This window comes from Setaria italica, chromosome III, assembly GCF_000263155.2.
Source record: "Setaria italica strain Yugu1 chromosome III, Setaria_italica_v2.0, whole genome shotgun sequence".
NCBI classification, from domain to species: Eukaryota; Viridiplantae; Streptophyta; class Magnoliopsida; order Poales; family Poaceae; genus Setaria; species Setaria italica.
In genome coordinates this window covers 1,251,589-1,264,445 of record NC_028452.1, presented here as the reverse complement: position 1 = coordinate 1,264,445, position 12,857 = coordinate 1,251,589, and the positions used below count along the sequence as shown (strand labels likewise).

At 48.6% G+C, this 12,857-nt stretch overlaps 1 protein-coding gene across 1 annotated transcript; it reads right to left on the bottom strand.

Moving 5' to 3' along the window:
• Window positions 1–7,342: 7,342 nt before the first annotated feature.
• On the bottom strand, window positions 7,343–12,108 carry LOC101755096 (probable receptor-like serine/threonine-protein kinase At5g57670). The gene is made up of 7 exons (XM_004960070.3): window positions 11,446–12,108; window positions 11,094–11,351; window positions 10,845–11,002; window positions 10,673–10,752; window positions 10,416–10,551; window positions 10,171–10,320; window positions 7,343–7,693 (listed from the first exon to the last, which is right to left on the bottom strand). The coding sequence occupies exons 1-7, from the start codon at window positions 11,621–11,623 to the stop codon at window positions 7,493–7,495; spliced, it is 1,161 nt and encodes a 386-aa protein (XP_004960127.1). The 5' UTR covers window positions 11,624–12,108; the 3' UTR covers window positions 7,343–7,492.
• Between the last annotated feature and the right edge of the window lie 749 nt (window positions 12,109–12,857).

The window sequence follows — 12,857 nt, the reverse complement described above, 5'->3', positions numbered from 1 at the left end:
GGCGCCGCCGATTGCAATACGTGGAGGAAGGAAGGTGTATGTGGGCTTTATGGGCCGAGCCGCGGGCGCGTGCTTCGCAAAAACGTGTGGAGAGAGGATTCTTTGGGCTTTATGGGCCGATCCAAAGGATTTACAAAAAACGTGGCTCGTGAGGATTAGTCATATTTTTCCTTTTGTGAGATATATGCAATCACAAAATGCAGTATCTTTTTCGCAAAAAATGCAATATTTCTGCCAGGGAAAATTGAAGCCAGTTATTTACCAAAGGGTGAAAAGCAAGATAAATTTGAGATCAACTGTCCTAGATTAGTCTTCTTTTTTTATAAAAGCTGCAGCTTGCCTCGTTATGTTTTTTTTTTAAAAAAACAAAAAAAACATAACGGCCGGCATTACTGCCGACTTTTTTATTTTTAGTCCCTTTTCCGAAAGATTCTCACAAATACGTCCCTGGCGGAACCAATTCAAAAATGGACCCTTAGCTTGGCGCCATCCACGCTGACACCAAGCTTACACGTCTCGGCGCCAGCCATCCTGGCGCCAAGCTCCATGCGCAGTTGCTAACGCGGATGCCGATGTGGCGGGGGCTTGGCGCCCTCCATGATGGCGCCAAGCCTTGGCGCCATGGACCTCGACGCCGTGCATCTTGGCGTCGAGCAATTTACCCCGTACCACCTGGCGTTTCAAACGAAACAACTATAATTATTCCGAGAAATGTGCAACAAACTATACTCTAGTTCAATTGGTTAGGACGTGGGCTTGTTATCCCAAAGACCTGAGCTAGTTGTTTCGTTTGAAATGCCAGGAGGTACGGGGTAAATTGCTCGGTGCCAAGATGCACAGCGTCAAGATCCATGGCGCCAAGGCTTGGCATGGATGGCGCCAAGCCCCCACCACGTCAGCATCCGCGTTAGCAACTGCGCATGGAGCTTGGCGTCAAGATGGCTGGCGCCGAGACGTGTAAGCTTGGCACCAGCGTGGATGGCGCCAAGCTAAGGGTCCATTTTTTGAATTGGTTCCGCCAGAGACGTATTTGTGAGAATCTTTCGGAAAAAGGGTTAAAAAAATAAAAAAGTCGGACATTACTGCCCGGCATGTATTGATAGAGAAGAGTGCTTGCCTCGTTATGTTGTTGTTTCTGCAACTCGTATCACACATCAAAGTCGTAGGGATGGAATATTGGAATGAACCAGAGGTGATGATGTTATATCTGGACTAAAATATTGTGCGACTCAGCACAACCTGTTGAGCATGGTGTCGAAACAGAGCCTCGGCTTGCAGTCATCTCTGTATATCTGTTATTAGCATAGAAAATGTTAATCATTGGTCGTCACTGACTCTGCTGGGTTATCAGTTCATGTCTCCAGTGAGAGTCAAGCGCCCATATGTGTTACAGCTAATCCCAATGGTAAGGAACAATGCACGGGTACCCGCTGGTCAGTTAATAAACTCTCGGTGCGTTATCTGAAGAATCATTCCATGCGTGCTGAATTGCTTATCACCGACAGGATCAGTAAACTGGATACGGTACGTTGCATGCTCAATCGGCGGCCTTTTGTCGTTCTGCAGTGCAAGCTGTCTGCACTGAACTCGATATTATCTTTCGCATGATTCGTTGCATGTTTAGTTTAGCGGAAAGATTAGTTTATTCGAAGACTGGCAGTGCATGAACAAAACGTCCTGAGGTTCGGGAATCTTTCGTGCCTGTGCTTGTTACAAGTATTCCAGTACTCCAGTGCTCTAAACTTTGGCATGGCCGGCCAATCTGAGATTTGTTTTTCTCAAAACGAACTGCCATCTTACTATTACTAATTGGAGGCTCCTTTTGAAGCCTCTAGGTGAAGCCACCTAGAATTCCTAGGTGGACACTCTAGAAAAAGAGAGAAATCCTAGAAATTCTCACAAAAAAGCAAAACATCCGACCATCAATCGATAGATTTAAATCATCATGGCCATTGGATCTATTATGTTTTCTAAAAAATTACTCACCTATGCCATTATGAAAATAGCCTAAAATAACCCCCTAAATCTATATATAAATTACCCACCTCTGCCATTATATAAAATAAACTAAAGTAACCCCATAATCTTTATCAAAATTACCCACTTATGCCATTATTAACAATATTTAAAATAACCCCCTAATTTGCAATTGAATTGCCTACCACTATTACTTAAAAAACTTAAAGTAACCCCTTAAATTTGCATCTATATTAACCACACTTGTCATTATTAAAAATAACACGAGGTAACTCTACATTTGAATCAAATAACCTTAATTAAAAATATACAACAATATATGATTCTAAATCATCTATATCTTTCACTATTGGTATACAATATAATAATTAAGGTCTATGCGCATGATATGTATCACCATTTATAAGGATATAAAATGATGAGAATATAGATTTCTATGCTAAAATTGTATCTCAAACATAAGGTTCATTAAACAAATTCAAGCACATACCTGCGATGCAAAGTGAAAAGTTAAAGATTATAAATATGGATGAAAATATTACAGAGTAATTACTAACTCAAAATCTATCACAATTGGATGAAGATATTAAGTATATACCTACATAAGCATTGTGTGTTCGAATAATTAACAAACGAGAGCTAGCTTATGGTAATAGTTTTTTAGCAATGTAGTCTCTTTTTTTCCATTGGAGGCTCCACATTAGTTCCCACGAGACAAGTCAGAAAAAAGAGACAAATTCTCATAAAAATTAAAAACATCAAACACCAATCCTGTAAACTATAATAATCATAGCCATTGATCTATTATATTTTCTAAAAAGTTACCCACCACTATCATTGTGAAAATATTCAAAAATGAGCTCTAAACCTATATTTCAATTACCGAGCTCAGCTATTATAAAAAATAATCTAAAGTAACCCCATAACGTTCATCCAATTTACTAATACACATCATTATAAAGCCTAACTTAAAATGTCATTCTAAAATTTTATCTATGTTATCCACGTATGTCGTTATTAAAAATAACCTAAAGTAAACACCTAAACCTTAATATAATTATCTTCACGTGCATCATACAGATGTCAAAAAATAAACTAATATATGATTTTAAATTATCTATTTATGTCATTGTTAATATAAAAATACTAAGTTAAAGTATATACACATGATGAGTGCCACCATTTAGATCATTTATATATGTATGTGAGGAATTGATGAAAAGTATTGATTTGTATGCTAAACATAATGTATGGAGGATTGGAGGTGTGATACAAAATGGAAAAAATATGAATATGGATGAAAAAGTGCATTGAGCAATTATTAATTAAAACTCAATCACAACTGGGCAAAGATAGGTACATATCTATATAAGTATTATGTTGAAGTATTAAAAAATAAGAGAGTAGTAGGTAAACAATTTTGATTGTTAGCTAGGAGTTTAATTTCTAAATAATTTTTAAATACAATAGCTTCTAAAAACATTAGCCCGTGCAGGAGCACGGGTTGATGGACTAGTACCTTTAATTGTTCATGTCGTCACCATGCATATGCAGGTTCAGAGAACTGATCTGAAGTATGTCCCTCCTAAACATGGGCTTCTTTCTTTCTTTCTTTCTTTCTTTCTTTCTTTCTTTTTCCGCGAAACAAACATGGGCTTCTTTAACCAGGAGAGTTGTCATATCGAGTTGCAAGCCGTATTAGATCCAAAGATTTATCTTGTATAAGAAGTTTAGTTGCGAATTCAACTGCTCATCATTCAATCATTCATACATATACATCTATTGCCTTTCATTTGCCTTATCTTCCCAAGCAAGAGATAAGCCGATTTATGAAGACCCAGCAGACAGGTCAGAGTCCTTTACATAAACAAATCCATCAAGAAAGAATGAGAATCCATCAGCAGTTATCTCCGTTGTGCTAGCAGGGCAGCCTAGGTCTAGGAGTACAATATAGCAGCGTCCCATTCAGCTTAGGCCCCCCATACATATACACCACTGTCTGTCCTTCAACTAACCTCTAGCGTGCAGCAGTTTTCTTGTGCAACTCTGTTTTCTCTGGACCATTCTTCCACAGTCAACAACTGTGCGTGTTGGATCCAGCATGATACTGGCTGCGACTACATGTAAGCAGTACGCTCACGGGCGAGAGCAAGCCTGCATTGGCCATGGTCGTAGTGTTCATGACCTTGCAACCAGTGAGTTCGGTACCCGACTGTCCCAAAGTTCTATTCAGTATACTGCACTCTGCATTTTTTTTCTAGAGTGCCTTAGCACCTTTCTAATCGAAAGCAGTTTACAGACACAATCTCGATAAATCTAAACAGAGCTTGACCATCACGAGAGTACAAAGCACCAAAGAAAGAGAAACACTGAAGAAACACACGAACAACCACCACACGACTCGAAGCAACAAAGAAGAAGCACACTCGAACCCATAAATCTAGACACAGCTACTCTTATGAACCTGACAAAAGATACAACCTCGATAAAGGTGCTAAAGGTCTCATAACTGCAACGGTGGCAAAGCATCCACCCAAACATCAATCTCACGGCGGCAAAGCATCCGCTCGAACACAACAATAGTGGCAAAGCATCCACCCAACCAGCACGATCACAGCGGCAAAGCATCCGCCCGAAGCAACCAACGACGGCGGCAAAGCATCTGCTAGAGAAGAGGGGGTGGCAAAGCATCCGCCAGATGACGACGACCTAAGCAACCCGAGCGAGGTGGATGAATCGAAACGAAGGCAGGCACATAAGAAGACACTTCCCAAGAAGAACAGACGACCACCACGAGGACCCTGACCGGTCGGAGACGACTGGGAGTGGCATTCAGCAACGATCCCTGCAGTGACGGCAGCAAGAACCCACTGAGCTTCCAAGACGACGCCTCAAGGGAGGGGGGGCGACGCTACTGGCGTCGTCGTCGTCCGACCAACACAGTCAAGGCTTTCACCCAGAAGCTCACCGTAGGGGAGGGAAAAGGGGAAAGAATGACGCCTTCAAGAAGGGAAGCGGCGCCCGAGGGCGTCGACGTCATTGACCCGCAAGCAGGCATAAGACTTCCGCCTGCACCTCGTTCCCTCCCCAGAAATCACTGCTGCCACCAGGAGCACGGGGACCGTCGGGCGCGAAGGAGTCGAAGAATGCCATCACATAGTCAGGTGCCCCCCCCCCCTCGCCAGCGGAAAATGGTGCAACCACCAGGGAGGGATTGGGGGGTTGGGCAGCCACCCGGCCGGTCATGCGGCACGAAGCGCTGCTCCCGACAGACCCGACAGCCAGGGAGGGACGCAACCGCCCTCGCCGCTCGCCCACCGACAGGGAAGGGGCGGCAAGAGGAGGGACGCGAGTCCGGCCGCCGAGGAGGCGGCAGCCTCCCAGCCGTGGTCTCCTGTCCTTCGGACGGCGGAAGGGGGAGAACGCGCTGGTCATCTTTGGGGAAGGGACCCCATGTTAGGGATGTGTAGATCCGGGCTCAGGCAAGGTGGATCTGCCAACAGCGGTCGGCGGCTGGCAGCGAACCCAGGCGACCGGCGATACCTAGGGTTTGCGGAGTGGGAGTGGAGAGGGAGAGAAGAGGAGGGAGGGGGAGGGAGAGAGCGCGACGCGGGAGCCGATTTCAACGCCACCACAAGTCGCCGCCGCCGCCGTGCGGCGGCGGGTGCCGGAGTCAGGCGGGTGGGCGGGCTGCTGATGTAGGGAGCGGGGTGCGAGAGGCTCGTTATAACGGGATGCACCACTGCACTCTGCATAAAAATCCCATGTGCTCGGTTGATCGAAGTGAGATATGAAAAGATCGGAGACAGTAGCCTATGTTAAGAACAGAAGCCATGCACCCCGTACCGTGTACATGCATTGCATGGTACAGTGCTACATCAGTTGTACGTATGATTCATCACTACCAGTTTAAGACAGGCTGGTCCTGGTGCTGGTAACAACGGTATAATTCGACACAGACAGCACTAATGTCTTGGACCATTACGGCGTCGATCATGGCCAAGGAGGCAAGGAGCCCCAGAACTCAGACCAATGAGCACTGCGTCTTTTGCGTCATGGCAACGTTAGGTGTTGGAGGAGTCAGGACCATACAGACTAGACTACAGAGACCACTGTTCAGTTCAATCCTCGGTCTGACGAAATGTGTTGTCTGCGTATCAGTACATCACGTAAGCCCAAGCAGATGCAACTGCTTCCCTGTTCATGCTTCATTGGAGGTGTCTTGCAAGGCAGCGTTTGCAAGCACGCACGTAGCCGATGGCCCAGCCTTTTGGCCCTCCAGTTTTCGTCCTTCCTTCGTGTGCTGCTTGGCCATTGACGCGGTGCGTGGCCGATCGTGATCCATCGAGCATTCGAGCTGGTGCTGGTCCTCGGCTTGTGTTAGTGTGCTACAGTGTGGGAGAAAGCTTATGCGCGTAGATCTGGCCGGATCGGAGCTGCTGGCAATGAACGAGTGGCCTAGGTTAGCAGCGACTCATCATGCAGCAGGGCGGCAGGCAGGTCCATGCAAGAAATGGGATCATGATGCAGCTAGGAAAGCCTTTTATTTGTGAACATAGGTAGTAGCATGGTGTATTTGTATATATGTAAATCTACAAGCAAATTATGTGTGTTGTTGTTGTACAAGGGCTTTAATTTGATTAGAAGTACGCCGCCATGGCCTTATATAGCTGATCATGGTTGGTGACTGAGAATGATCACTTATCCGTTGTCCCTGATGAAGTGGACAAACTGACGGTTAGAGAACACCACTAACAGTAGACTAGTAGTTACAAATTGTCTAAATAGGGGATAAGTTTCACCAATCTGGCCGGTTTCAGTCATGCTATCTGGCTATCATTTGACTGCGAATGAGTACACACGCCAAACGACATAGAAAAAGAAAACGGCCTCTTGGCTGACAGAGCGACTTGCTTGATCTGTCTGAATTTTGCTCAATGATCGACTCCTTGGTTACCTCACTGATCACCTCACTGTCTGGCAGGTCCCTCCCCGAACAGCGGAGCAGTAGGGGCCCGCCCCAACTGCACTTGAGCATGCTAACCAACGGGTTCCCAGCCGTAACCCACCTGACATGCCTGCCGAGCATGTGGATGCAAGCCAGCTCGTAGCCAAACTGCTGCTGCAGCTCAGGGCTCTCTGCATCATCCATAAACTCGCCCACAGAAAACCGCGAACCAACGACAGTTTCGGATTTGTTGGGAACGCGCGGCCCTGCCCCGGCATGCCAAACTGTCAACTGATTTGGGCAGAAACCAGCACGCAGCCACGCACCCGTCACTGTCAGACGCTGATCAGATCGGCTGCTGGAGTTTGAGACGGCTTATTAAGGGGAAGATTCCTGCTGCGATGGCGACACCAAAACTGAAAACCATGGGCCTGAATCTTCTTCTCTTTTTTTGGGTTTTTTTTTTCAAGATTGCTATTCTCTAGGAGTGGTGTATGTACAGACTGGTATAATCGCAAGGATCATACCCGCTCGATTAATCTACTGACAGATGCAAATATTTTGGGGTTAATCATTGGGGTGGATGCTGCACGCCGACGAGGAGATCGAGGGGGAATCCGATTCATCGTCGTAGTTGTCATAGTCGTCGTCGTCGTCTTCCTCGAAATCGTCGAGATCGTCGAATTCCCACAGCTCGTCTTGCTCCTCCTTCTCGGGCATCTGCCATTGATCCTGAGAAATCTCACCGGACTCTAATAACTCCAGAACCTGCCCATGGGCCATGGCCATGTGAATCCAGTCAGTTAAGTACTCACAGTTGCAAATTAATAAAGAGCGCTGGCACTGCAATTGACCGGTCCATGAGTAACCTCTGACAATTGCAGCAAGCTAGTGATACAGGCATACAGTGATACAGTACATTGGATTTTTACACTTAATCGTTTTTAAAAGAAAAGGCAAGCCCTAGAACGAAGCACTGAAAATACTGCACGTTTTATTGCTAGAAAAATGACAGTGAGTAGGGTTTTGGAGATAATTCATTCAACTTGGATAAGTTACATTGAACAGCTCAATCATACACAGGGCACTGCTAAGACACTGTCTATAGCCAGCTTCTGAAACAAAGCATCCATCTGATAGTTGCAACGAGCGTACCAGTGTTCAGTAGGGAGATTGTTTATGCGCCGATGGCACAATGAATTATGAATAAAGTAATGCATGATTAAACTTTGATTAGGGTAGACTTGGTCTTTTATATAGTTGTTGGGGTGGCATGTTTTGTACGTTTGCCCCAAGGTTTGTGTTCTTGAGCTGTCCTGTGTCCCCCACACTTCACCTCTTCCCGTGAATCAAATCAAATGGAGAGAAAGAAAGGGTAGGGGAGAAGGTAGGAGGCAACAGAGCATCCTATGCCCCATTCCACAACCAAGAAACCGGCCATGCTTCAGATGTGACCAAACCCTTGTCTGCTTCTAAAGTTTCTAGTAAAGTATAGTAGGGTTCCTATGTCCTACTCCTACTATTCATTTCTCAGCCAATCTCATTCTGATCCTCATGCAGAAAACACAAAATGCTTTTTATATGATTCATAAGTTTGAGGTCTAATTTGAACTTTTAAGAAATAATTTTAGGAACATGGAAAACAAGGTCAATACCGAGATATGTACTGATGATGTGTTCAAGCCACCTTCCCATAAGTTCAACTCAGTTGATATATGCATATGATTTCCCCCATCCATAAGTGGATGGCTATGCTTCTGTATTGTACTGTACATTATCAGTGCGTGAGCGCCCACACACAATACACTAGTACACTGTGGGGGATCCTAGTGGAGCAGATTCAGTTAGCTCCACATTAAAAATTGAGATCTCACCACCACACTGTGATAGATGAAGACAAGCTCTATGCAATCAGGTTGGGTGCAGTGTTACTTGCCAACTGGTCGGTAGATGCCAGTGTGCTAAACAAGAAGCAAGGCGTGCTGTCACAACAGACACGGCAGACGGCACACCGTGGCAGTATTTAACAACCGTAGCAGCCAAGTGGATGATACAGATATACTACTAATATGTGATGCTAGTATTTAGGCTGCTCTCAAATGTCTGGTTAGACGAAGCATATATGGATAATCTGGTTTAATAAGCCCAAACAGACTACGCAGAATTGTGCCCAAGTGAGATAGCTACCTAGCACCAGACATGCATGATAAACTAATGACTGAACCATTACCTCATCTGATTGGATTACTTCCAATTCATGCTATGAAAAACAGTGGTGTTTCTGAGACCACATACTTGGAACATTTTCTGCACCAGCTGTTAACCTCTTCTCTACTGCCGTTGTTCATCCGATTATATATGGTAGTACTATGATAGAGCTGTTGGACCTAACCGTACGCACTTCGGTTTTGCTAAAGTGAGGGGAAAACTCCTATGAAAATCTAGGCCACAAAATTCTATTTAAAAAGGATGTATTATTGATCTTTTTCTGTTGCATGATTAACACTCCACTTGAAGAAACCTAAAGCTGTTACCAATTTCAGTGCAATGGTATCATTGTCCTTTGCTCAAACCCAGAGAGTTCTATTGTTGGGTTTAGCGGAACAAGCAACAAATCGATTAGACCGCCAAATGGGCCGGGAATTAAAGATGTCCCTGACTTTTGTCCTCTGTGATGATGGTTGGACAATTTGATTTTTCAAAAGACGAGAAAAAGGAGATGAGATGATGGTTGGAGATTTTGATCTTTAGAGGACGAGAAAAAGGAGATGATGCTTGGAGATTTTCTTGGTGCTGGCCGAGGCGTTGTAACGACCGGGATGCTATGATCTGTCAGTCAGACCCACCCTAACATTCCAAAGCTACCAGGTCTTTGTACACTCTAGCAGAATTAGGTCACCCACTGTCGAAAGCTACTGTCTGCACTGATGCAGTAGATTACAATTTTTCTTTACTCCCTCCGTAGGTCGTTTTGACTTTTCTAGATTCATGGATATTATTATGCATATAGACATACACTGTATCTAGATGTATAATAATATCTATGAATTTAGAAAAGCTAAAATAACCTATAATTTGGAACGGAAGTACTTTTTTTTCTTTTTGAAACGAAATATTACAGTGGGCTTTTGCTTCTTTTTTTTTTGAATTCTAAATTGAACTTGGTGAATTCTGACATGTGCGTAGCGTAGGCTTGCACTGAGGACACATCATGTGCAGAGAAAGTTGTCTGTTTCCGTACGCACCTGTGTCATGGTGGGGCGCCACGCCGCGGCGGCCCTGACGCAGAGCGACGCGACGAACATGAGCCGCCTCAGCTGCCCGGCGTCGTAGCCGTCGCCGAGCCGCGGGTCCACGAGCCCTTGCACGACGCCGTCGCTCAGGTAAGGCTTGGCCTGCACACGTTTCCAACCCAAAATTAGACGGCCGTCGGCGGCGGTGGCAGAGGAGCCAGGCGGTTGCTGTGAACTGGTTGGTAATGGTAGCTCACCCACGCGATGAGGCTCTTGTGGGAGCCGTCCACCGGCTTGCGCCCGGAGATGAGCTCGAGGAGGAAGACGCCGAAGGCGAACACGTCCGTCTTCTCGTCCACGATGCCGTGCGTGAAGTACTCCGGCGCCAGGCACCTGTCAACCACGTACAGAACGAAGCCGCGACGTCGTCCATCGTGTCAGCGTCGTCGCCAACCACGGTCTCACAAAGTCCAAGGAAACGGGGCACAGTACGTGAAAGAAAAGCTTGGCTCACCCGAACGTGCCCTCGATGGGCGCGATGGCGTGGTGCGTCCACTCCGACGGCAGCCACCGGGCGAGGCCGAAGTCCGAAATCTGCGCGTCGTCAGAGAGACGCGGACGGAGTTAGCCATGGCATCGACGGACAAGGCCACGAAAGCAGAGGACGAGCGAGCAGAGTGCCGCACCTGAGGCTCGTAGTCGGCGGTGAGGAGGATGTTGGACGCCTTGATGTCGCGGTGGATGATCCGGCGCGCGCAGCCCTTGTGGAGGTACCGGAGCCCCCGCGCCGTGCCGACGGCGATCCCGTGCCGCTGCTTCCACGACATCACCGGCAGCTTCAGGTCTGCGATTCCAAATTCCCAATCGTAAGCTCACTCTTACACCATTGGGCAATGCGGCAATGCTAATGAAGCAGCGAGCGGACGACGACTTGCCGTGGAGGTTGGCGGAGACGGAGCCCCGGGTGGAGAACTCGAAGACGAGGTGGAGGCCGCGGTCGACGCAGCATCCCAGGAGCGCGGACACGTTGGGGTGGCGGACGTGGCCCACCGTGCCCAGCTCCGTCAGGAAGTCCTTCTCCTTCTTCTCGTCCGCCGCGGCCGTCGGCGCCAGGCGCTTCACGGCGACGGCGCGCCCGCCGTCGAGGACGCCGCGGTACACCTCGCCGTACCCGCCCTTCCCCACCATGTTGTCTGCGGCAATGCCAAAGCAAATTACTACTACTCTGAACGCGGCAGCAGCATGAATGGCATCAGGACAGAGGCCATGGTTTTGTCTTCACTGTACCTTGGTGGAAGCCATCGGTAGCCTGGTGGAGCTCGTCGTAGGAGAAGCATCGCCAGGTGGGCTTGTACGGCGGCGGCGGGTCGGCGATTTCGGCGCACTCCTCGGCGGACTCCTCGGCGTTGCTCCGGCGGCCGAGGGACAGGAGCCGCTTCAGGCTCCGGCTCCTGAGGTAGTTCATCTTTCTTCCACCGAGGAACCAACCAGGAAGAACCCAGAAAGAAATGCCCGGCGGAAACCGGAAGGAAAGACTGAAGGAGCTCAGCAGAGAAACTCCATGAATGGCTAATGAATCAATCCCCCTCTCCTCTCGCGTGTGAGCGACACGCAGCGCAGCGGTCGTGTACTGAAACCGGCGTGCACAAGCACGTACGAGTAACAGTGACACGAGGCGGGGGGTTAAAGGAGGGGAGGTTTCTCAGTCAAGAGGGGGGGCATTGAATGGCGCGGCTCGAGCCAATGGCGGAAGAGCTCCCCGCTTCCGTTGTGCAGGAGCGCATTGAATTGGACCCGCCCGAGCAGAAGCAGAGGGAGGGAGGGAGGGAGTAACTGCCGCTGCCGTGTCCGCGCACGCCGCGCTGCTGAGCGGCCCTCAACTGCACGCGCGAGAGGCAGAGGTAGGAGGGGATGTCACTGTCGTTGCCCGTGCCCCGCAGCGAGCAGAGAGGCGAGGCGGGAAAGCGAGGGAGCAGCGGGAACGGAGGCGAGCAGCCAGCCACAGACAGGGAAGCGAGCGAGAGCGAGCGCGGCCGTCGCTGCGGCCGCTTCGTTTTTATGCGCTCCTGGCGCGGGACGGGCACGACACGAGTCGGGGCCCAGCCGCCAACGGAGGAGTGGGGGCGCACGCGGCACGCATATGTCTCGTACTCTTGGCACGGGATCGGGATGGCGGCCTCTGTGCGTGGATGCATGTCCGGGCGCTTCGGATCGGGGCTCCTCGCTCGGCTCCATCTCTCTCTCGTCAGCCATCATCACTGCTCGCCCGTGTCCTCCTCCCCTTCGCTGGCCGATGATTGCCGTGCGCCACGCCAGACGCCGAATCGCCGATCCGTGTCCGCGCGCCTGTGACTTCGTGAGCGAGTGGCACGCACTGGCAGTGGACGCTTGTGTGTGGGGGGTGAGCGTGACATGTCAACCGTCTGTCGCGTCCCGGCGGGGGGCGTGGGACGGCTTCATGGCGCCCGTGCCGTGTTCATGTGCACACGTGATGCGTTGTTTTGTGACTTTGTGTTGCGACGGATCTGGGCGATGCGAGGGGACGGTTCGGTAAACAGCAAATGTAGATGTGGCTGCATTTGCATTTTGCAGGCAGGGATCCATGGATGTAATTTACGCAGAAGAAGAACAGCTTGGTAGAGTTCATGCTTCGATTTTCTGGTACGTGTGCTTGCAGTTGAGCTGTGTCCTCTCCAGCG

What these genes read in the sequence shown, in the direction of transcription:
- LOC101755096 (XM_004960070.3), bottom strand. Translation starts at nt 11,623, where the DNA reads ATGAACTACCTCAGGAGCCGGAGCCTGAAGCGGCTCCTGTCCCTCGGC. An exon ending in CGTCTCCGCCAACCTCCACG is followed by an intron (nt 11,003 to 11,093) that starts GCAAGTCGTCGT and finishes TTGGAATCGCAG; the next exon opens with ACCTGAAGCTGCCGGTGATG. An exon ending in ACAAGAGCCTCATCGCGTGG is followed by an intron (nt 10,321 to 10,415) that starts GTGAGCTACCAT and finishes AAACGTGTGCAG; the next exon opens with GCCAAGCCTTACCTGAGCGA.